This window comes from Herpailurus yagouaroundi, unplaced genomic scaffold (genome assembly GCF_014898765.1).
Source record: "Herpailurus yagouaroundi ecotype Mexico unplaced genomic scaffold, PumYag 569, whole genome shotgun sequence".
NCBI classification, from domain to species: domain Eukaryota; kingdom Metazoa; phylum Chordata; class Mammalia; order Carnivora; family Felidae; genus Herpailurus; species Herpailurus yagouaroundi.
Genome location: NW_024412786.1, coordinates 1,455,407 through 1,478,353, shown reverse-complemented (window position 1 = coordinate 1,478,353; position 22,947 = coordinate 1,455,407). Strand labels below are relative to the sequence as shown.

General features: G+C 58.6%; 4 protein-coding genes across 7 annotated transcripts in view; 1 reads left to right on the top strand and 3 right to left on the bottom strand.

The window, feature by feature from the left end:
• Positions 1–7,153: 7,153 nt before the first annotated feature.
• On the bottom strand, positions 7,154–10,847 carry PRDX5 (peroxiredoxin 5). The gene is made up of 6 exons (XM_040466144.1): positions 10,401–10,847; positions 8,752–8,886; positions 7,873–8,004; positions 7,749–7,787; positions 7,519–7,580; positions 7,154–7,409 (listed from the first exon to the last, which is right to left on the bottom strand). Exons 1-6 carry the CDS (start codon positions 10,590–10,592, stop codon positions 7,304–7,306), a joined length of 666 nt encoding a protein of 221 aa, XP_040322078.1. The 5' UTR covers positions 10,593–10,847; the 3' UTR covers positions 7,154–7,303.
• Positions 10,848–10,907: 60 nt separating this feature from the next.
• On the top strand, positions 10,908–12,118 carry TRMT112 (tRNA methyltransferase activator subunit 11-2). The gene is made up of 4 exons (XM_040466143.1): positions 10,908–11,378; positions 11,462–11,563; positions 11,697–11,786; positions 11,870–12,118. The coding sequence occupies exons 1-4, from the start codon at positions 11,301–11,303 to the stop codon at positions 11,975–11,977; spliced, it is 378 nt and encodes a 125-aa protein (XP_040322077.1). The 5' UTR covers positions 10,908–11,300; the 3' UTR covers positions 11,978–12,118.
• Positions 12,065–22,947, bottom strand: part of LOC121023911 (steroid hormone receptor ERR1) — an 18,716-nt gene continuing 7,833 nt past the window's right edge. Inside the window, exons 1-7 of one of the 4 annotated variants that reach the window (XM_040466140.1) lie at positions 21,166–21,269; positions 18,405–18,741; positions 14,784–14,900; positions 14,509–14,637; positions 13,928–14,095; positions 13,559–13,828; positions 12,065–13,116 (exon numbers count right to left, since the gene is read on the bottom strand). In XM_040466140.1, the coding sequence (XP_040322074.1) occupies positions 12,857–13,116; positions 13,559–13,828; positions 13,928–14,095; positions 14,509–14,637; positions 14,784–14,900; positions 18,405–18,729 (1,269 nt within the window). In that variant the 5' untranslated portion in view covers positions 18,730–18,741; positions 21,166–21,269 and the 3' untranslated portion in view covers positions 12,065–12,856. The other 3 variants (XM_040466136.1, XM_040466138.1, XM_040466139.1) reach the window with 3 other exon arrangements.
• CATSPERZ (catsper channel auxiliary subunit zeta) overlaps positions 21,169–22,947 on the bottom strand; it is a 3,113-nt gene continuing 1,334 nt past the window's right edge. The window contains exons 3-5 of the mRNA XM_040466141.1: positions 22,441–22,520; positions 22,160–22,226; positions 21,169–21,406 (exon numbers count right to left, since the gene is read on the bottom strand). Of these exons, the coding sequence (XP_040322075.1) occupies positions 21,297–21,406; positions 22,160–22,226; positions 22,441–22,520 (257 nt within the window). The 3' untranslated portion in view covers positions 21,169–21,296. The remainder of the gene's footprint in view (positions 21,407–22,159; positions 22,227–22,440; positions 22,521–22,947) is intronic.

Here is a 22,947-nt window from a genome sequence, read left to right as displayed (position 1 = left end):
GAAGCAGAGTCCAGGGAGGCCAGGCAAGTGGTGGCCAGGTCCAGCCGGAGCCTGGGACCCACCAGGGCTGAGTCAGAGAGCCGCTTTTGCTCCCTGCCTGCAGCAGGCCCAGAGCCCCACCTGGTGCCTCCGAGGCCCTCCAGGAGCCCAGTTCCCTCAGCAGAAGATTCAGGGCTCAAGTATTAAAGAGAAAACACAGCCTCCAGGGCCTTCTGGGCACCTGGCCCTCTGGTGTTGGGTCTGAGGGACTCCTTCCCCCTCCCCCAAGCCTCTAAGAAGGGATGGTTTTCCTCTCTGCCACTTGGGGGTGGAAGTAGCTGAGCCAGAGTTGGGCAATTGCAGAAATGCCCAGCGGAGCGGGCCCGGAACCAGCCGCCAAGGAGCGAGGAGGCAGCGGGAAGCCAGAGCCAGGGAGGGCGGGACCCAGGGCCATGCACCCAAGTGCGGGGCCAGGTCCCTGGGGACTCGGGGAGCCACCTGCAGGACCTGGGCCCCAGCAGCCAAAGAGAGCATGCTACAGTCCAGCCGCCACCACCTGACACTTGCCTTGCTCTCCCCAGGGTGCCTCCACACTCCTGGGGGTCGGGGGGGGGGGGGGGGGGGGGCCCCCGCGGCACTCACCCGGCCTCATCCTGAGACTCTTACCCAGGCAGACGCGAGCTCCAGTCCTCCTCCAGCCCGTCTCCACCCAGCGCCCAAGGAGTCTCTTGGAACTACTGGCTCATGACCTTTTCCTGCTTAAAACCCTCCCATGGCTTCTCCCTGTGCCGTGCATCAAGTTCCACCCTCTCACCAGGACCTCCGAGGCCCTGCTGAGTGGCCCCAGCTGTCCACAGCCTGATCCCTTGCTTCTCCCCACCTCCTCTGGCGCAGGCCCCTCTCCGCTTCCTCGGCCTCCCAGCCTGGACACTTTCGAATGTGCTGTTTCTCCAACCCGAACCCCCCCCCCCCAACACACACACACACACCCTCCCTCCCTCTCCCCCTGTCTGGCTCCTTCTCACCCTGCTGGTCTTGCTTTGATGGCCTGTTTCTCGGAAGAGATTTTCCTTTTCTAAAGCCCCCGGTCCTTTTCCCTAATAGCCTATCTCACTCTACATCCTCTCTGTGCACAGTGCCCGCGTGAGCGCCCCGACGGGCACCGACCACTTCCCCCGTGCTCTGTCCTTCACGTGGACTCACCGCTCAGTCCCCTCCTCCCTAGGTGTGTAAAATACCGGGGCTATTATCATCACCCCCCTTTTGTGAGGAAGAAACTGACACACAGAGAGGTTAAGTCGCTTGCCTAAGGTCACACAGCCAGGAAGAGGAGGAGCCAAGCTGCAGAAGGCGGCCGCATTAATGCTTCTGAACAAACGAATTCCTATTTCAGAGATCAGGAAAGTGAGGCTCAGCGCGAGGGGGTGGGAGCCAGCACAGTTAAGGGTAAAGCCAGCATTTCTTGGAGGACTCCAAAAGCTGCATCCCCCTCCCCTTGCTCCCCCACTGCCTTGGGGATGCTGGGGGAGCAAGGCGGGAGGCCGGCACCCAGTTAGCAGGCACAGGGGGAGCAGCACCAAGCCCCACGGGTGCCAGCCTCACTCGTAATTAAAGACGCGCACATTAAAGGCAGCTCCAAGGGGCGCCTGGGTGGCTCGGTCGGTTACGTGTCCGACTTCGGCTCAGGTCATGATCTCACGGTCCGTGAGTTCAAGCCCCGAGTCGGGCTCTGGGCTGATGGCTCGGAGCCTGGAGCCCTGCTTCCGCTTCTGTGTCTCCCTCTCTCTCTGCCCCTCCCCCGTTCATGCTCTGTCTCTCTCTGTCTCAAAAATAAATAAACGTTAAAAAATTTTTTAAAAAAATAAAAAAAAATAAAGGCAGCTCCAAGAGACCATGAGCTATCTATCAAGCTGGCAAAAATAAACCCAGAAGGTAAAGCTCGGGTTGGCACACGGTGAGCAGAGAAGCCCACGTCACTGATGGCTGTCAAAACGGCCTCAGAGTTTCCAGAGCCCTTGCACCCAACACTCTAGCATTTGGGAACGCTCCCCGAGGAAGGAGCCCAAGAAGAAATGAAAATAGAAAGTGCCGGAAGCCTCCCCTCGCCAAACACCGGAGACACCCCCGTGTCCACCGAGGAAAGGCAGCTAAGCTGCGGCCTCTGGATGAAACCCCATCCCTGCCCTCACCTGGTCCGCTCAGCCCAGACCTCGTTCCTCTCCTGCACCTTTGGGCTTTAACGAGGCTGTTCCCGCCACCTAGAAGACCCTTCCTGCCTCTGTTCGCGTTGTCTATCCATCTTTTACCCACAGACAGAAGCCGTTTTCCCCTCCCTTACCCCGTGGCGGGGCGGGCCAGTGGGCAGAGTCCTTCTGTCATACCCCAAACGCATCGAGGCAAGCACGGAGCTGTGGTGGCAGGGCCAGCTCCATTAGGACAGGAGCTCAGTGTCTGGAGTCCCGCCTCGACGTGGTGCCGGCAGGGCCCGTGCCCAGAACCCTCGGCGCCCTGTCCCTGGAGCCCAGCACAGCACGTGGCCCCGAGATGACCTTCGGCCGGGGGGGGGGGGGTCAAGCAAGACACCCGATGTGACCGTAGGGCCACGTGGGGGCGAGCAGCACCTCCAGAAGGCCGAACGTGCCTGTCATAACCAAATAAGGGTGTGCACACGGGCATCACTCAGAAGCCACCGAGATTCAAGATGTGGTGGTGATGGTTATATGACTTGGTCAATAGACTAACCAACCACTCAACTGTGCCCTTTAAAATTTTTTTTTTACGTTTTATTTATTTTTGAGACAGGGAGAGACAGAGCATGAACAGGGGAGGGTCAGAGAGAGGGAGACACAGAACCCGAAACAGGCTCCAGGCTCAATCAGCACAGAGCCCGATGCAGGGCTCGAACTCACGGACCGCAAGATCATGACCTGAGCGGAAGTCGGCCGCTTAACTGACTGAGCCACCCAGGCGCCCCTCAACTGTGCCCTTTTATTTTTTTTTTTTAAGTTTTTTTTTAACGTTTATTTATTTTTGAGACAGAGAGAGACAGAGCATGAATCGGGGAGGGTCAGAGTGAGAGGGAGACACAGAATCCGAAGCAGGCTCCAGGCTCTGAGCTGTCAGCACAGAGCCTGATGCGGGGCTCAAACTCACAGACTGTGAGATCATGACCTGAGCCGAAGTCGGATGCTTAACTGACTGAGCCACCCAGGTGCCCCAACTGTGCCCTTTTAAAGAGTGGGTTTTACGGGGCGCTGGGTGGCTCGGTCAGTTAAGCGTCCCAAACTCTTGATTTCAGGTCAGATGATGATCTCTTGGTCTATGAGTTGGAGCCCCACATCAGGCTCTACGCTGACAACTCAGAGCCTGGAGCCTGCTTCGGGTTGTGTCTCCCTCTCTCTGCCCCTCCCCTGATCATGCTCTGTCTCTGTCTGTCTCTCAAAAATAAATAAATGTTTAAAAAAATGTTTTCAAAGATGGCAGATTGATATGCATGTTGATTAGCACCAAAAACCTGTGCATTCACGCAGATGTTATCCAAACGTTTGCAGCTGTATAAACACACACACACACACACACACACACACACACACACACACTTTTCTGTCTCTACTGTCTCAACATCCATGTGGCCAAAACTCAACCATGACCAGTAAGGTGGGTTCCCCCTTGGGGTCAATACCCTCCCGATCATGGTACCTGCCTAACTACAGCCCAAACCTGGTCTGGGCCAGGAATGCCGCACCCCTCCAACCCTCTCTTTCTCTCAGAAGCTCACGCCTGACTCTAGGGCCTGGTCGAGACAACCGCTGGGAATGCTTTCCCAACCCCTTACCTCCTTAACCTGTGAGGCTTCAGGCGTCAGACAATGTATGGAGAATCCCGAGGACCTACATAATATGGATAAGAGAGTCACTAGCCCATTATACTGATGAGAAAACTGAGGCCCGGAGAGGCATAGTCACGGGAATCACAAATGACAGGACTGAGGTTTGACCTCTCTCCTAACTCCCAGCCCTTTCTCTACCCACATGCAGGCTTGCATGGTGGAGAGAAAGAATTCTTTTTGTGTTCTTTTTCTCTTTTAACCATGTTTTGGGTTCTGACTGCATGCCAGGCACTGTGCCCAGTGCTTTACGTAACTCTCATCTGTTCCCCACAACAACTCTATGAGGTGGGTTGGATTATTCCTACTTTTTTTTTTTTTTTGAGGTTTATTTATTTCTGAGAGAGAGAGAGAGAGAGAGAGACAGTATGTGAGTGGGGGAGGGGCAGAGAGAGAGAGGGAGACCCAGAATCCTTAGCAGGCTCCAGGCTCTGAGCTGGGGCTCGAACCTATGGACCACGAGATCATGACCCGAGCTGAAGTCAGACACTTAATTGACTGAGCCCCCCCAGGCATCCCTATGATTAGTCCTACTTTAAAGATAAGGGAAGTGGGGTCAGGGAAACTAAATAGCCTGCCTGAGGAGGTCTGACCCCACTCTGTATAATGCCTCTCAGGTGGAGGTGGGGGCTCACCTGAAATTTCTGGAAGGACTTCAGGGGACGTCCTCAAAACCCTTAAAAAAACATGCAGATGTCCATATGTGCACACACATGTGCAAACACGCATTTTATTTTTTTTATTTTTTTAAATTTTTTTTTTTTAACGTTTATTTATCTTTGAGACAGAGAGAGACAGAGCATGAACGGGGGAGGGTCAGAGAGAGGGAGACACAGAATCTGAAACAGGCTCCAGGCTCTGAGCCGTCAGCACAGAGCCCGACGCGGGGCTCGAACTCACAGACCACGAGATCATGACCTGAGCCGAAGTCGGACGCTCAGCCGACTGAGCCACCCAGGCGCCCCATAAACATGCATTTTCTAAGGAAAAGGGCACAGCTCTCAGCAGCTCATCAGAGGAACTCCTGGGGCTGCCTGGGTGGCTCAGTCAGTTTGGCTCAGGCCGTGATCTCATGGTTTGTGGGATCGAGCCCCACGTTGGGCTCTGCACTGACCACATGGAGCCTGCTTAGGATTCTCTCCCTCCCTCTCTCTCTGCCCCTCTGCCCCCAAATAAATAAATAATCATTAAAAATAAAAAAAAAGAACTCGAGCAAAACCCTTGGCCTTCCAGGTCGGAGTTGCTGTGCCCTTGGGCAGGTCAGGACAGGTGGGTGAGCTTTATCCGGAGATGTGCTGGGCGAGTGTCTCAGGGTTTGTTTTAACACGGGCCCTATGGCCACCAACAGCCCAGGCAGCTCATGCCCACTGGCCTGCCAGGTCCAGCCCCGGGCTTCCCTGGCCTGCCCTGCCCTTGTCCACAGGCCTGAAACACAGTCGGTCTGCCCTGGAGATGGGGCTCTCTACCAGATTCTCTTACAATGTGGTCGTTAATCTCAGGCCCTCCGGTATCCAGGGCCTCTCCCAGGACACCAGGCACCCGAGCAAGCTGAGATGTATGGCCACCTCCGCTCACACCTGACTCTCATCCCTGCGGACCGAAGGGGCCACCAAGGCCCTGGAAGCCCCCTCAGAGGCCACCGAGGGGTAGCGACAGAGACTCAGCTTGCCCTGATGGCGAGGGGCTGCAGGGAAGAGAAATAGGGTCCGCAGCCCGTGGGGGAGCCGTTGGCCAGCCATTTGCAAGAGGCTCCGAGAGCCCAGCCGCTGACTTGGGTGCTGTCTCCACCTGCGGCTCTCAGGAGGCTCGAGACCACTCACTGGGGTGCACACAGGTGACCCTGGGGGAAACTCTCACTTGTAGAACGAAAAGACTCAGGGAGACGGTGTCCAGACAAGCAAGGCCCTTTCTGCTGTCGTGTCATCGAGGACAGGGCTGTGAGCGGGAGCTTGGTAGAGGGAGATTATGAGGGAAACTGGAGGGAGGGAGGCCCCTTGCCCTGCCCCAGCCCGCGACCCCCAGGGGGCGGCAAGTTGTGGGATTTGAAGGGACAAAGGTCAGTGGGTGGGCCATCTCTGGTAGGGAGGTGGTCCCCCTGCTGAGTGCCCCCTTCACACAACACCACCTCTACTCCCCGGCCCCCTCAGACCTCCCTCCCATCGTCCAACAGGTTTCCACGTCCCAGCCCCCACCTCCCTGCCGCCATCATCCGACATCGGCATCCTTCCCTGTGTTACCTACCACTCGCCGCCTCGCCCTGCCCCCAATCCGGCTCTGCCTCACCCCTTTCCCGCGTGGGAGCCCAGGTACGACACTCACCTGTCGCTGCCGCACAGAAATCCTTCACTGGCCTGAGGTGGCCACAGGGTGAAAGGTTAAGCAGCCTACTGCCCAAGGTCTAGAAGGTTCCCCTGCCCTCCCTGCCCCCGTGTCGCTGCGCTGCTCTCTGCGCTGCTGGTGGCTGGGCTGTTCTGCTGTCCATACCTGTGGCCACACTGTTCCTTCCCTCTGCCAGAAGGCCTCGAAGCCACTGCCTCCAGGTCGTACCCTCCTCCCCCTCCCTGACCTTCTCCCCAGCCTCTCAGGAAGGGTGGCACCCACCCTTCCTTTCTGGGTACTGCCCCCAGAGACGGTGCCCTTTGTACCCGTCAGGTGGTCTCAAGGCGCCAAGAGCCCTTTTGGGCTGAGGGTGCTCCTGGGAGGGGTTCGACAGAATCTACGACAACGGTGGGGCTAAAGCTTGGCCCAGGTGGTGTGGGTGCCTCGAGCCAAAGCTCCCACCTTAAGGTTTAGGGTCTGAATGAGATCAGCCAAGGGTCGCCTGGGCGGCTCAGTCGGTTAGGCGCCCGACTTGGCTCAGGTTGCGATCTCGCGGTTTGTGCGTTCGAGCCCCGCGTTGGGCTCTGTGCTGACAGCTCGGAGCCTGGAGCCTGGAGCCTGGAGCCTGCTTCGGATTCTGTCTCTCTCTCCTCTCTCAAAAGTAAATAGATAAACATTTTAAGTGAGATCAGCCAACACCCAGAGATCAAACCATGGCTGCGAGCCAAGCTCTGTCCGCCTAGACCGCTTCCAGATATACTCTCTCTGCACTGACTGTTCTTTCCCTTGTGTTTCAGACCACTGGCCCTTTCTCTGCTTCCTAACACTTCACTCAAAGGCTCTCCCCGACTGTCTCCTCAATTCCATCAGGGTCCCCCATTAGCACCCCTTCAGCCCCTGCCCACAGTCTCACAGCCGTGACTGTGGTCAGGCCTGGCCCTCACCAACCAGCAATACACAACCAAGGAGTAAAGGTGAACGAGAAATGTTTATTGCAGAGCTTTGGTCCAAGTTCCCATCAGGGAACTGGCCCCTCTTGGGTTTGGACTGGAGCCCTCTGTCCTGGGCTGCACAGGTGAGGCTGGAAAGGGGAGAAAGAGTATGTCTGGGCCCAGGGTCTCAGAGCTGCGAGATGATGTTGGAGGCCAGGCTGCAGGTGAGGCCTGTACCATCCGGCTCCACATTCAAGGACTCCACTACGCCATCCTCTACCACCATGGAGAACCTGCCAGAAGGAGAGACCGGGCCAACTGCAGCGGCCTGGGCCTGGAGGCTGGGAATGGAGACTGGAGGAGCGGCAGGGGAACCCCACAGGGGGACCCTCCCACTTTTACCTCTTGAGCCGTCGGTTTCCAAAGAGAGACACCAGTGAATCATCTAGTAACAAACCTGTCTCCTAAAAGGGAAGGCAGAGACAAGACCTAGAAACTTCCAGAACAGAGCAAGCACCCCCACCCCACCCCCCACACACCCAGCGGCTCCCCATATTAGCCTCCAAGTTCCTGTATCCAAAGCCTGGCAGAGGGATCACCCTCTAGGGTGGGGGTTGCAGGGGTACACTCACCTTCCCAAAGGCCCCTGTGGGGTCAGCCAAGAGCCTAACCTAAGGAGGAAGTAAAGGTCAAAAGAAAAATCCCATACCTGGCCCGTGACCCGCCCCCCCCGCCCCCCCAGCACCCACACCTCACCTTGCCTCCAGAGTTGTGAGCTCGTCCCCACTCTGCGGTGACAAAGACATCATTAACGCTCAGACAGGCTATCACCTGGACCCCTTTGGCCTTCAGAGCCTCAGCCTGCTCCACAAACCCTGGTAGGTGGGTCTAGGAGGGGGAACCGAAGGGTCAGCCCAGGGATACTTGCCTCGGCTCCTCAACCTCCCCTTGATCTCCAGGCCACCCTCACTTCTCTCTCTGACACCTTTGATCCAACAATGAGAAGCATGTAAGCCACACTTCCTTCTTGCCTTGGCCACAAGGAAGCTCGGATCCAAACTTAAGCGTTCTGTGGTCACCACGAACTTCCCGTGGACAGGACTATAGTTTATTTACCCCAGTCCCAAGTGTCTTCCGTAGAGCCCCTCGCCGGCAAAATCAATAAGAGATGTTGGGTTTGATTACAAAACCCTTTTCTCCTACATTCCTGGCACCATTACTGTTTCCCAGCCTCCCCAGATTTTCTGAAGGCTCTGGTGTCCTTCTTAACCATCACATCACCTGCATACTTTTTTTTAAAAAAAAATTTTAATATTTATTTTTGAGAGAGAGAGAGAGAGAGAGAGAATGGGAGAGGGGCAGAGAGAAAGGGAGACAGAATCTGAAGCAGGCTCCACGCTCGGAGCAAGCTGTCAGCACAGAGCCTGACGCGGGGCTTGAACTCACAAACTGCGAGATCATGACCTGAGCCCAAGTCGGACGCTTAACCGGCTGAGCCACCCAGGGGCCCCTCACCTGCATACTCTTGTGGCAAACTGCCCTAGGACTACGCGGAAGACCTACGAACAACACGGACGAACAACACAGACGTGGGCACAAGACTCCAACTGCGGAGTCCCAGAAGGCAGGTCTCACCTTGGAACAGCCAGGGGTAAAGGCCCCAGGGACTCCAAACAGCACTCCCTTCTTGCCCTTGAACAGCTCTGCCAGGTTCACCTTGTTCCCAGGTTCCCCTTCGAAAACCTCCACCGAAGGGATGGCCTCTCCTACCTAGAGGGAAGGATTTAGTAAGGAGTTAGCTGGTTACCTGGTAAGTTACCAGGGGAGATTGACTAGATGAGGAGGGAAATGAGGGGGTGGATAAGGGAGGCCAAGGGTAGGGCGAGAAACCAGACCTGGCAATTGCTCCTGGTGGAGCGGAGTTGATAGAGTTGGAATGTCCCAACCTGTCCAAGCTTCCAGAGGTCCCTCCCTGTGACCCTCCCCTCCCCACCCCCACCTGCCAGTTACTCCCAGGTTTCAAGGTGGCCCTATTCCTTTTACCAGCCTGTTGGTGACAACAGAAAAAGGGAGAGAAGGCCTCTCTGGGTGTTGCAAGGGATTGAGTAAACAACCCACTTTTCTGACCATAATGAAGTGGGATAAATGGGCAGGGGAGGAAGGGCAAGGGCTCCATTTGGGGGTGAGGAGGAGACCGTGGCAACAGGGAGGGAGAGGACCCCGGCCAGGTCTGAGCATCCAGCCCCCAGGAAGAGAAAACAGAGGGCAAAGGAAGGTGAGAAAGTTGCCTGTAGGGGGGGGGGAGGGGAGGGGAGGAGACGGGGTTGGGAGGGAAGTATACAATAAAAGGAATCTTTCCGGGCACCTGAGTGGCTCAGTGGGTTAAGCGTGGGACTGATGATTTCTGCTCAGGTCACGATCTCACGGTTTGTGAGTTTGAGCCCCGATTCGGGCACCGTGCTAAAAGCGTGCAGCCTGCTTAGGGATTCGCTCGCTCTCTCTCTCTCTCTCTCTCTCTCTCTCTCTCTCTCTGTCTCTCTGTCTCTCCCCCACTCTCTCTTTCTCAAAAACAAATAAATGAACGTTTTTTAAAAAGGAATCTCTCAAAAGGGATGGATCGGTCTACCTGGGAGTGTGTGAGGGCTTCGTGGAGCCAGAGGAGGCAAGCAAAAGAAGGGTGTGTCAGGAATTGGGAGGAAGAGTAAGCAGGAGGAGGAGGAGGTCTCAGAAGAGTGTGGAAGGGGAAGGAGGGGGTGGTTGCAAGGAGCAGGGGATGGTTCCAGATGAGGGGTGAAAGACTCGGAGAAGAGTGGGAATTAGCCACGGGAGAAGTGGAATGGGGGGAGGCACAGTATTGGCTTTCACAAAAAACACTTGTTTCAAACGATGGGTGAAGAACGATGCCCTGCAATAGAACAAAAACGTACAAGAGGATACGGGGATGGGGGGGGGGGGGAGGGAGGGACATGTATGGGGGTTGAAAGGGGGCCCTGGACAAAGGAGATGGTTCCAGAAGGCGCAGGAGGCCATGGTATTCAATCGCCTGAAAATGGTGGAGACCCGTCACAGGGTGTCGCAGGGTGGAAGTGAAAGGGGGACGGGTGGATATGGGGCATGCACGGGGTCTCGGTGAGGGGATGAGGGAGAACTACGGAAGAGTCCAGCGCGGCGGGCAGCGGTCCGGAGGGCAGGAAAGAGAGTGATTCTCCTCCCGATCACCGGGACGGAGAACACTGGGAAGACGGGCGGGAGGGGAGGTCAGGCAGAGCCCGGCCAGCGGTCACCTTGATTGGGGCCATAGCTGGGGCGGCGCTTCTGAAACCGCAGGCCCCTCCGAGCGTCCACTCCCCTCCTCGTCGCCGATACCCTCCTGCTCTCGCCGCCGCCGATGCAGCCGACCCGATGGCAGTCGCCCGGACGAGAGCTGAGCCCGCCCTGCCACCTAGAAGACGCAGCCCAGCCAACTGCATGCCCATACCAGAGGCCACAATCGCTCCGCCCCCAGGCCCGAGCCTCGGCAGGAGGCGGGGCCTGGCGCTAAGCGCCCCCGCGGGACCCCGCGAAAGGCGGAGCCTCGGCTTCGCCCGCCCCCGGCGAGCCTCCTCCACCGCGCAGGCGTAGGGGCCCGTGCAGGGGCGGTGCTCCCGGGTCGCTACGCTCGGTTTATTCACATTTGGGGCTGGACCACGGGGGCAGCAGCCAAGGGGCGGAGTTTCCGGCGGCCGCGCAACTTATTTGCATACAAGGGTGGGGGTGTCGCTGTTTTGATGTGCCTCGTTTACGGATTCTTGCAGTGTTTCTTTTCCTTAACCGGAATTGAGGGGCGGGAGACGATGGTGTCAGGCGCCCGCGTGGGAGAAAAACATGGCTTATTTTGCATTCAACGAAGACCCCTGCATTGCGGCGGCTTTACATGTGATTTACACTATGCATGATTTGTAGCGAATGGAAACCACTGGGCCTGCGCCGTAGCCATCACCTGCCGAGACGCTTCCGGTAGCAGCGCGTGATTTGACCAAGCTTTTTCAAATACCTCTCCGGCTAGCACGAGAAGCTCCGTCGTTCCGTCACTTCCGCTCCTCCAAGCCGTCCAATAGGACAGAGACTGGAGCGGCCCCGGAAGTGATGCCACGGAGTTTCTAGCTTTTTCCGGTTCCGGCCTGGGGAGATTCCGTTTTGGCGACATGAAGCTGCTCACCCACAACCTGCTGAGCTCGCATGTGCGGGGGGTGGGGCCCCGTGGCTTCCCTCTGCGCCTCCAGGTATCGGCCGGGGGCAGTCTCGCGCCCGTGTCCTGGGGGACCAGGATCCGGCCCCTGCCTCACAAAACCTCTCCGCCCCGCAGGCCACCGAGGTCCGCATCAACCCCGTGGAGTTCAACCCCGACTTCGTGGCGCGTATGATACCCAAGGTGGAGTGGGCGGCGCTTCTGGAGGCGGCGGATACCGTGAGGACCCTTCCCCACGCCCGTGCTCGCTCTGAGTGGGGGGGGGGGGGGTGGACGGGGTCGGTCTCACCGCAGGCCAGGTAGCCTGGCAAGGGTCGGCATGCCCAGAGGTGATTTAGGCCTTTGCCCACAGTTGCACCTGGTCGAGGTACCCAAAGAGCCGATTGAAGGGTATGAGCATGACGAGAAGTTTCTGAGGAAGATGCACCACGTGCTGCTGGAGGTGAGAACCTGCCCATCGCCCGTTTCCCCGGCCAATCAGGCCGATGCTTCAAGTGCTCAGCTCTGTGTCCCGCTTTCCCGCAGGTGGATGTGTTGGAGGGCACCCTGCAGTGCCCAGAGTCTGGACGTCTGTTTCCCATCAGTCGTGGGATCCCCAACATGCTGCTGAGCGATGAGGAAACTGAGACTTAATCGTGCGAGTTGCTAGTTTTTCATTCTGTAACTGTGTTCAAGGTCATGTGTATCCCCAACCCTTGAGCCAGTGATACGCAAAACAGCGTTCTTGAGCTCGATATATTTTTTTTTTCTCATTAAAGGTTCAAAACCAAAAGCGGTTTCTCTTTGCAGCAAATATACATTAAAATAGAGTCTCTGTACAGCCAAGGGCTCTGGGCCCTGGCTTGCCCTATGTCCCTGCACCTCCCTGGCCAAACCCAAAAATAAATATAGTGTTATTGCTCTGCAGGGCATAGAGGCAGTGCTCCCCCTACCCCCTGAGGAGGCTGGGTGGGAGCTGATGGGGGGGGGGGGGACCCTGGCCACCCCAGGGGTCCAGGGGCTGGAGCCTGCTTGGAGTTATTGCTTCAAGGGGGGGCAGTAATGCCCAATGCAAATGATGAGGAGAGGAGCGAAGGGGGCAGGGGCCTTTGCTCTCCAAAAACCCCTCTGCTCTGGAGAGAGGGTTGGATTAAGCAGCAGCAAAAGCATCACCCACTGGGAGACTGTGGCCTCCACTCCCTTCCCTCCCTGAGATCAGGCTTCTGCTCCCCCCCACATACGTCCCCTGCAGCCCCCTATGGCTTCCGCAAGGCCCCCTTAACACTCTGGGGGCACGTTATGGCTTGCAAGGGACAGCACTGTGCCCAGAGCCTGGACACACACGTTCCCAGCTTCTAAGACCCCCTGGGAGGGGGGAGGGGAGGGCGTAGGGCCTGCTCCCAGGGGCTGATGGTATTGCCCTGGCCCTGCCAGCAGGCTGTGGCTCTGCCCAGACCCCAGCTCTGCCCCCTTGGGGCTGACCCCATACTGGGCGGGTCCTGCCAGCACCCCCACCCATGCCCACCCCTTGCCTCAGTCCATCATGGCCTCGAGCATCTCCAAGAAGAGCTTGTGCATGGGCACCTTGCCCTCCAGCTTCACCCCATAGAAATGGGCCAGCACTTTGCCCGCTGTCTGGCGAAGGAGTGGTAATGTGAGCAGCAGCCTGCCTGCCCGCCGCCGCTCGGCACCCCCTCCGGGGCCCGCCCGGCCTGCTTCGTACTCCAGCAGGGCCTCGTGTAGAGCTTCTCGCAGCTGCTCCACGGCCTCGGCATCCTCGATGTGCACAGAGTCTGCAAGGAGAGAGGAGAACGAGGCTGACGTGGGCCAGCTCCAGAAAGGGCACAGCCAACACCTGCTTGGGCACCGTTGGATGGGGTCTGAGAAGCCAGGCACAGGTTCGAGTGGCTGGCTGGGGCACCAACTCCCTGCCCCTGCCCATGAGCCAGGGCCCACGCTTCCCCCCCCCCCCCCGCCCCAACTATGGCCACCTCTTGTTCTCCCCGCCTTCCCCTCCACTAAATCGTTCACCTTTCCGTGTGAGGATGACACTAGAGCTCAAAACCCTACGTGCGGTTCCTGGGCCTGCCCTCGCCTTCTTCGTGACTTTGAACAAATCACCCTTCTCCCCTAAGCCCCAATTTTCCTGGTCGGCAAGATGAGACCGGGCCACCATCAGAGCTGCAAGCTGGAAGGCCTTAGGGAGACACCTGTCCCTGCCTACCCCGCACTCACCTGAATTGGCAAGGGCCAGGGCTTTCAGCAGGACATACTCCTCACGCTCCAGCCTCAGGGCCTGTAGTCGCCTCACCAGCTGCAGCAGGGCAGCCCCTAGTTCCCCCAAGCCCGCTGCTCGCGCTCCCTCTTCATCCAGGACCAGGTCCTCGGCGAAGGCCAGCTCATCCTGCAGTGGCAGCGAGCGCTGGGCCACGCCCAACACCAAGACCTCCATCCATACGCTCTGCAGCACTGACATCTGGTCAGACAGGGACAGTGACGAGAAGCCTGGAGGGTGGTGGGAAGCAGACCTGGCTGAGCAAGTTCATCAGAGCCAGGCGTGGCCTGGCCTACGCAGGGAAGCCCCACATCACCTGGCCCCTTTACCTGGGATGCTCTTGGCCCAGCTGATGGTGACCACGATCTCTCGGTCAAAGAGGTCACAGAGGGTAGCCACGGCCGGGAGGTGTCCGTCAGGGCCCGCTGGGTCAGGCATGGCATACAGCTTCTCAGGCTCAACCACCAGCAGATGGGACACCAGTGCATTTACTGGGGCTGCAGTGACAGTTGGAAGAGGCACTCGAATGCATCACCTTGCAGGCCCCTTCGGGGCCCAGCATCTTCCCAGAATTCCTCCCCCGATGGCCTTCTGAGGAGCCGCTGGCCAGCCACTCTTGGGACACCTGTCTCCAGGAAGGGCTCTCACTACTTCCCAGGGGAAAGCCAAGTCCACAGCCAAGTTCGGAGTGGGAGAAAAACCTGTCCCTGTGCCCAGCCGTGCGACTCAGGGACTGGTGAGAAAAAGGTATTTTCAAACACACGTCTTCAGGGAAATGGGAACAGACGAAGGGAAAATTGGGGTCCTGGTGCCCAAGATAACTACTGCTCTGGGGGGACTGACACCTAACGGGCCTCTCGTGTCCTGGCCCCACCCCAACCCTAGAGCTCCAAGGACCTCCAGCTCTCACCGGTTTTCCGAGGGCCTCCAGCTCCCGCCAGGGGTCCCGCAGGGAAGGAGCCCGGGAAGGGCAGTGGGTCCACCTCTGGCCGCCGCTTGTATTTCTGCCGCCCTCCCCGCACACGGTCCAGACGCACTCCTTGAATTGCAGGACAGCGCTGTGTCCACGGGACTGGGGGGGGGGTACTTGCTCTACAGAGCCCCCCTGCCCAGTTGAGTCCACCAGAACTTCCCAGGCCTTGCCCACCCCAGCCCCAGGCACCCGGGCCCCTGCCCAGCGCTCACCCTCCTTGAGCATGCCCACCCGCAGGCACTTGGTGAAGCGACAGGCCTGGCAAGCCTTGCGTCTCCGCTTGGTGATCTCGCACTCGTTGGAGGCCGGACAGCTGTACTCGATGCTCCCTGCCAGAAAGAGGCAGTGCTCCAGTGGCGGCCTCCCGGGGCCCAGAAGACAGGAGAGCCCCGACTCTCCCCTGCCCCGGGCAAGCGCAGGTCTAGAGAGAGCAGGGGTGCCGGGAGCGGGGCAGTGAGGGGAACGGCCCCCCCGCCCCGGGCCCCTTCCCTGGGCAAGGGAAGCCTGGGACCGGGGGAGCCAGGAGGCTGATCTCCACCCCGAGCTTCTTGTGAAGCTGCATCTCTGGGCCTTCCTGCCCTCAGCTGCTCTCATCTTACTCGGCCTAGAGGAGCATCTAATGCTGCGGATCGTGTCCTGCTCCTACAAACACGAACGCTTTTTGTCTTTTGCCTCTAGCACGCCACATTCCTGGGGCGCCTGGGTGGCTCAGTCGGTTGAGAGTCCAACTTCGGCTCAGGTCATGATCTCACGGTTTGTGAGTTCGAGCCCCGCGTCGGGGCTCTGTGCTGACAGCTCAGGGCCTGGAGCCTGCTTTGGATTCTGTCTCCTTCTCTCTCTGCCCCTCCCCACTTGTGCTCTCTCGAAAATAAATAAACGTAAAAAAAAAAAATTTAGAACGCCACATTCCTGGTTTCTCTTCCGTTGGAGAACCCCAGAGCTGCCCTTGGACCCTGTCCCCCCTGACTCAGATCCCATAGTGAGCTCACCAGTCGTGGGCCTTCAAATTTCTATCTCCAGACCCGCGTGAACGCTAGACTTCTATTCTACTGCCTCCTCGACATCTTGTACGTCTAGAAGGCGTTGCAAACTTAACCTGTCCTAAAAGGAGCCCCGGACCCACCAGTCCCAACACCCACAGCTCCATCTGTCCAGGATCCTCGGGCAGAAATCCAGAAGAACGTCTCCTCTCACACCCAAACCGAACCGGTCAACAAGGCCGGGGCCAGCTTGACCTCCTCGTAGGTCCAGACGCTGACCCATTCTGCCCGGGGAACCCGCTTCTTATCCTCGACCCCAGTTTACCATCACCTCACCGCACCTCGTGCTGGTCGCCTCCTCTGTCCTTTTCTCCTTCAGCGAGTGTGGACACGGGTGCCAGAGGCAACCCCTTAAACTCAAGTCAGATCCCGCCCCAACCTTGCTCAAAACCCTCCAATGATTTCCCTTCCGGGTTAAAGCCTGAGCAAGGCCCATGAGGCCTACAGCCCCCCACACCCTCCCTTGCTGTGAGAGTGTCAGGTGCCCTTCGGCTGCTTGTCTCTGCCTGACGGCTTCTCAGCAGCTCTCCACACCAGCTACGCACGTACGCATCTTCATCATCTGTCTTCCCGCTTCGGCGTCTGCTTCATGAGGGCCAAGATCGCCGAGCGCGAGAACAGGGCCTGGCTGTAGTGCAGGTCCTAACGACTGGCTGAATGAACGTGTGGTGGCCCTCCCGGCCCCACAGGGCTACCACGAGGCCTGAGTGACGCAGCCAGCCAACGCGCCCTTGGCCCGCTCATTCCCTCCCACGGTGTGCCTTCTCCTATGCCCCAGATCCAGGCCTGCGTGCACAGCTCAAGACACCTCCTCAGGGAAGACCTCCAGGAGAGCCCCCGGCCCGGCCAGGTTCCTTGGCACACATCCTGCTCGTCCCCCTCCTGCACGTGCAATGGCTGTACTACGACACTTCTGTGCAGCTCACCATTTTCTCGCTCCCCTCTGCTAGAATGTAAGTGGCTTCAGGACAGGAGCGGTTCTGCCACCGTCCCAGCTAGGTCCCCACGCCTGAAACAGTGGCCGGGACAGCCAAGCGCAGGTCTGTGAGGAACAAGGGCTCTGGAGGCCCATCCTGACACTATCACTTAGCGACCGTGTGACCTTGGGCAAGTCCCGTACCTAAGCCCTCAACCCCTCAGTTTTCCCAGCGATAAAACTGGGATAAAAACAGGACTTTCGGGGCGCCTGGGTGGCGCAGTCGGTTAAGCGTCCGACTTCAGCCAGGTCACGATCTCGCGGTCCGTGAGTTCGAGCCCCGCGTCGGGCTGTGGGCTGATGGCTCAGAGCCTGGAGCCTGTTTCCGATTCTGTGTCTCCCTCTCTCTCTGCCCCTCCCCCATTCATGCTCTGTCTCTCCCTGTCCCAAAAATAAATAAACGTTGAAAAAAAAAAAAAACAAAAAAACAGGACTTTCTACAAAGATGGCCGGTGAGAACTCAAGGGAATATCGGGGTAACACAGGCAGCATGGTTCACAGCGCCCAAATGCTCAACAAGTGATTGCCATTGGGGCGCCTGGGTAGCTCAGTCAGTCAAGCATCTGACTTCGGCTCAGGTCCGTGAGTTCGAGCCCCGCGTTGGGCTCTGTGCTGACAGCTGAGAGCACGGAGCCTGCTTCGGATTCTGTGTCTCCCTCCCTCTCTGCCCCTCCCCACCTCACGCGCACGCTCTCTCTGTCTTCCAAACATAAAAACATTAAGAATAAAAAAAAAAAAAAACCAAAAAACTTGCTATTTACGGCTAATGCTCAGTAAAGATTTGTCAACTGAGTCAACAGAGAGTGAAAGGTTCCAGGGTGGGTAGAACCTGTTAGTTCACTGACCTTCAGAACCAGAAGAGAGCACAAGTGGTTTTTAGAGCAGTGGGTCTTGGCCAGATCAAAACCCACTGGAACGTCACAACCCACTGGGAGCCACCGGTCCGAAGTTCAGTTATAAGTCATAAGCAGAGGCAGCAGTCAGCGGCGGACCCAAATCGGCCCAAGTTCAAATCCCGGTTCTGCCATTTTCTACCTGTGGGACTCGAACAAGGTTTTAAAAAGCTTCCTGGGCCTCCGCCACGGTCTCAGTGCTGGCACCTTATGGGTTGCCGGGGGAGTAACAGATCAGACGCATAGAGGGCACAGTGCCTGGCTTACGGTAAGCCCTCAAGAAATGCTCCCCAAAAGTACACGTTATCTAAGCCCTGAAGTAACCAGTGATTTCCATAAAAATAGAAGTAACAAGCACATCTCAAGTAATGCTTATTATGTCTCCGTCATGCTCACTCATGTTTTGCTAGGTTTTCCCTGAGTGAGAAGAATTCAGCAAATACTGGCAGCAGGCCTGTTTTACCTAAAAAGTCTTTTTAAAGTTAGGTGCCGAAGTATGACGTAGCCGCTCTCAGTTACCCATAAAGACCTGCCTTGTGCTGCTGCTGCTGCTGCTGCTGCTTTGGGGAAATCCACCAAAGGGGAATGTTCTATGCTGCTGAGAGGTGAGCAGCTGCCAGAAGCTAGAACAACATTTTGGAGCGGGCAGAGAGTCTGCCTCAAATTCTTCAGAGCCACTGTGGAAGGTGCTAGGCCTACAGTACCCAGAAACCTAGAAGGCTTCCCGAGGCCTCTCTCACGTTCCACCTCCCATCCATCAACGCATCCTGGTGGCTTTCACTTTTTAGCAAAATGGCATTCCCAGGAGGTAGGAGGAACCCGGGAACCCCAAGTTGTACCGCAGCTGTCTGGGGGCCTACTGCCACCCGTTGGGGGACGCTAGGCCCAGAGGGCAAAGGGCATAGGAGTATGGTGGGGGCTCACCCTGGATGGTCCTCTTGAAGAAGGCTTTGCAGGCCTCACAGGACGCCACGCCATAGTGGTAGCCGGAGGCCACATCCCCACAGACCAGGCAGAGGCGTTTGGGCAGGGAGCTGAGCACCAGCTTCCCACCACCCTGCTCGCCAGGCCCAGCCCCCTCCCCATCCTCCTCTTCCTTGTGGCCTGGGAGGCAGCGGGTGGGAGCTGGGCCAGGGGCCAGGGCCACTGGGGGCTCAGTTTCGGTCTCCGAGGAACCCTTTGGGCTGTCGGGGCTGGCTGGCTCTGCCTTGATGTAGAGAGGCTCAATGCCCACCACCTGGCTGGACATGGCGCTGGTCACCTGCAGGGAGAGACCTGTCAGGTCACAGGGAGACACTGGGATGGGGGATGGAGACACCGTGCCACCCGGGTTGCCCAACCCCAGGCCTAGAGCCAGGCTTCCAGACTCACTGAGGGGGAGGGAAGGGGGGCAGAGTCCAAGGAAGGGCTGCCCAAGAAGACGCCCCCCCCCCCCAGCTGTTGCTATGGGAACAGAGTCTCCAAAGCCTCCAGGGCCTGTAACTGATGGCAAGGTCTCCCACTTGGGATCCCGGAGGAGGCCTGGAAACTCCTTACTCCCACTCAGAGCCCGGAAGCGGGTTAATCTTAGTCCCCAGGCAATCTTCAACCCCTTCTGGAATCCCCAGCCAGTAGCAAGGTACCTCTCAATTTTCACCAGATGTTGGGGACCTCGATGATCTCCCCCTCACCTGGGTGTCCTCCATTCAGAAGCGCAAACCAGGCACACAAGGGCAGTTGATGTGCTCACAAGTGTGGGTTCACACACTCCCACTCACCTGGGTTCTAGGTGTCTTCACATGCTCACACATGCTCACTCTCTGCGGGGCACTTCCCATGCCTCACCATGGCCTTCCCCAAACCCCACCTCTCACTCGTGCTCCCATTAATCTTCGCACACTCCTCCCCAAGTTCACACCCCATAAACAAAGTCACACTCAAGGCTCACAATCACCCCCCACACACAAACTCACTCCCACTCACCATGCCCCCCACACTGACACACACTGGCATAGACTTGTGGGAACACACTCAGAGCCTTTCCACACCTGACACACCGCCCCTCCTGCCCAAGCATGCCAATCCCATGCCCACCGGCGGACGCGGCTCCACCCCCTTACACCCCACCCCACCCCCAACCCCCGGGAAGCACATTCACTCTTCCATTCCCGCTGCCGCAGAATCCTCCACCTCTGGGGCGCCCCGCCCCCCCCCAACCTGCGCACACCTACGGGAAGTTGCCTAAAGTTGCTTCGCCTCCCCTCCCCCTCCGCCCGCGGGGGACCTCTATCAGGTTATCAGGAAGTAAATGGGGAGCGCCAAGGAGGAGGAAGTTCTCCCCCGCCGGTGCGATGACCTTTGACCCAGAGAGGAGGGTGGCCCAAGGCCCCTTTGAGCGCCCCCACGTGGTCTTCAAAGCCCCTTCTCCAACAGGGAACCCTCCCTATCTTCCACCCCGGCCCGCCCCTGGGACTTCGACTTGCTCCAGGTGCCGGATTGAACCCTGCCCTGGGACTGGACCCGAGGCCCAAGCCTGACCCTGGCCAGGACCTGCAGCCCGAGCCAGAACCGGCCCCTGTCCCGGGCCGACGCACTAAGACCTGAACGCCGGATCCCGCCCAGACCCTAACCCCGTCTGGCTCTCGACCCGGTCCCAACCGTGACCCGGGCTGGTCCTGGAGCCGGACCCGCCCGGAGCCCGCCCCCCCGCCCGCCTCCCAACCGCGCTCGCACATGGCCCCCGCGCCCCGCCCGTCCACCCCCCCAGCGGCGCTCCCCTCCGCCCCCGGACCTGGGGCTCCGGCAGGGCGGGCGGGCAGGCATGGGGGCCGAGCGGCCCGGAGCGCCGGGGTGAGCCTGGGGCCGCGAACGGCCCCTCCTCCGCCGCCTCCTCGGGCCGCACCGCCCCGCCGCGCCGCGTCCCCTCACTCGGCGGCGCCGCCGGCGGCTTGTAGGACACAAAAGGACATCGCGGCCGCTTCCTACTCTGCTTCCTCCAGCTGACAGCGGGGGTGGGGCCGGCCGTGCGCATGCAAAGCAGGGGGCGGGGCTCGGCGCCCTATGCTAATCAGACAAGTGGGGCAGGCAGCGCCTGCGTGCCCGGACCGGTCGAGGCGGAGCCGGCGAAGCCAGAGGGCGGGCCTTCATGAAGGTCCCGCCCACCGCCGCCGAGCCAGATTGGCGCACTCGGGGAGGCGGCCGCCAAGGGGGAGGGGCCAGAGGAGACTCGGCGAGGGGGTTGGAACCGTGAGCGCTCTTACGTAACGAAGGAGGCGGAGCGCGCTGTGCGCGAGATGAGTGGGCGAGGCGGCTCAGGGGCCGCAGTTGCGGGGCAGGGAGACTTACATATGTAAATGAGGCGGGAGGAACAGAGAGGTTAGTGTAACTGCATATGCATGAAGGGCGGAGCCTAGCGTGCCCATACTAGAGAGGCGCTGCCCCTCTCCCTTCTCCCCCTTCCCCCAAGATTACTCCTTCGGGGCACTTGGACCGCAGATCCAATATCCCCACAAAGCCGCTGGACCCGGGGTGGGAGAAGCAGACATAAAACATGCAAGAACTCCTGGATTTCAAGTCCCGGGAAGGCGGAGCCAATAGGGCCTGGACAGAAGAACGCTCAAGGTCACTGCGGTGACCGAGTGAAGGTCACGGGGAAAGGCGGGGCCACGTGCGTCCGCCTCACGCGGGCAGCCACGCACTGACTCACCGATTGTGCACAAGAGTCTTTTATTTCTCTAGGACTCAAATTCCACGTGGACGGGGTCAGGTTTGGGTCTGGGGACAGGACAAGGGCCCGGGGCTGGAGTCCGGCTGTCCCTCGAGCCCGAGGCGGTGGTCTCAGTACGCCAAGAGGTTCAGCCTCTTGCTCCGGCGCCTCTTGAGCCCTTCGATAGATCGCTGCAGCTGCTTGGTCAGGAAGTGGTCCCGGCCTATGGCTGACCGGTAGCCTGGAGGGCAGAGCTCCGCTTAGGGCAGGGAGCAGGGGGCATGGCCTCCCCAGCAGTGCGTGCCGCATGTGAGAATTGAGCAACCGCGGGTGATTTGGGGTGGCAGGAGCGCTTGGCGCTCGGGTGTGTGTTAATCTGGGAAACTTTGAATCTCCAAGGTGCTGGGCCCTGACGGTTTTCTTTCAAAAGGTCAAGCCATACACCTGCACTCCAAACAGATGGCGGGTGTGGAGGAGGATCAGAGTGTTGAGGTGGAGGGTGGATGAGGGCAAGGTTAGCGATGTTGCAGGCCTGAACTAGGACAGTGGTAGCCTGCAGCTTTGTGAACCCCTGCTGGGCCACCCACTCTAAGTGATTAGCCAGCAACCCCTCCGTTATTTCGTAAGCAGGGCAAACAAGGGAACTTTCACGCAAGGAATCCATTGTTCAGAGGTTCCTCACAGCACCAAGGGAGGGGGCCAAGACCCCACAAAGATTGTCATCCCCATTCGGCAGGGGGATGGAAACAGCTTTAGAAAAGCCACATCAGCTAAAAAGGAGCTGCCCCGAGGCGGGAGCCCAGGCCTCATGCTCTCCCCACTGGGTGTCCCTGTGGCCAGTCCCCCGACTTTTTACTTATGGTGGGGCTCCTGGAACATCGGTGGGTGGTAAGGGAATCTGACAGGGTAGACACATCCTGAACTCCCACTCCCAGAAGCCTGAGCCCTGCAAAATCCCCCAGGGTCTCTTGTGGGGTCTGAGGGAGGGGCTTACTCCGGAGGGCTTTGGTGAGGATTTCCAGAGCTTCATTCTCCATGAGTTCCATCAGAGGCAGTGGCAGCTGGAGAGGCAGCAAGAGGTTCAGATGTCCAAGGGACCCCGGCCCTGCCCAGAGCTGAAGTGCCCAACCTGCTTGCTCCCTCTAGCCCCAAGACCCCCAACTAACGTGCCTGCCCCGCCACCCTACAAAACACCCTCACCCCTTCACCTCTGCCACCCCCACTCGCCCATCCCCCACTCCACTAAAACCCCTCATCTCCCTGGGTGCTGCTAACCCTGTTCTGCTGCTCCACCCAGTAGGCTCGATGGGGTGTGTGCTTCAAGATATTGAGCGATGACTCTGAGGAAGACATTTCTGGGAGAAGAGAAAAGAGAGATCAGTCATCTCCGGACTGCTGGGTCTGCCCTGGAGCAGAGGAAATGTATGGGCAGGCATGTGATTGGGGGGGGGGGGGGCATGCTGCGGGGAGTGGCCTTCAGACACCAGCCCCAGGTGCCACCTTATTGGAAAACAGTATGGGACAGTAATTTGCCACCCTGAGCTTTATTGTCCCCCTCACCAAGGTTCCAGTTCTGACTACCCCATTGTGTGAGGCTTAGGAGCAGTGACTGAAACTTTCTGACTCTCAAGTTCTTCGTCTGTAAAATGGGGTAATAAGAATGTCCCCTCTATAGAGGTTGTGAAGTTTAAGGCAATGGTGCAAAGGAAGTCCAGTGCCTGGCACTCAATAAATGGCAGTTACTATATTGTTATCAGTTCCAATCCCCTGATGAAGGGGCCC

What these genes read in the sequence shown, in the direction of transcription:
- PRDX5 (XM_040466144.1), bottom strand. Translation starts at nt 10,592, where the DNA reads ATGGGCATGCAGTTGGCTGGGCTGCGTCTTCTAGGTGGCAGGGCGGGC. An exon ending in CAGCTATGGCCCCAATCAAG is followed by an intron (nt 8,887 to 10,400) that starts GTGACCGCTGGC and finishes CCTTCCCTCTAG; the next exon opens with GTAGGAGAGGCCATCCCTTC. An exon ending in GGAAACCGACGGCTCAAGAG is followed by an intron (nt 7,410 to 7,518) that starts GTAAAAGTGGGA and finishes TCCTTCTGGCAG; the next exon opens with GTTCTCCATGGTGGTAGAGG.
- TRMT112 (XM_040466143.1), top strand. Translation starts at nt 11,301, where the DNA reads ATGAAGCTGCTCACCCACAACCTGCTGAGCTCGCATGTGCGGGGGGTG. An exon ending in GCTTCCCTCTGCGCCTCCAG is followed by an intron (nt 11,379 to 11,461) that starts GTATCGGCCGGG and finishes TCCGCCCCGCAG; the next exon opens with GCCACCGAGGTCCGCATCAA. An exon ending in TTCTGGAGGCGGCGGATACC is followed by an intron (nt 11,564 to 11,696) that starts GTGAGGACCCTT and finishes CTTTGCCCACAG; the next exon opens with TTGCACCTGGTCGAGGTACC.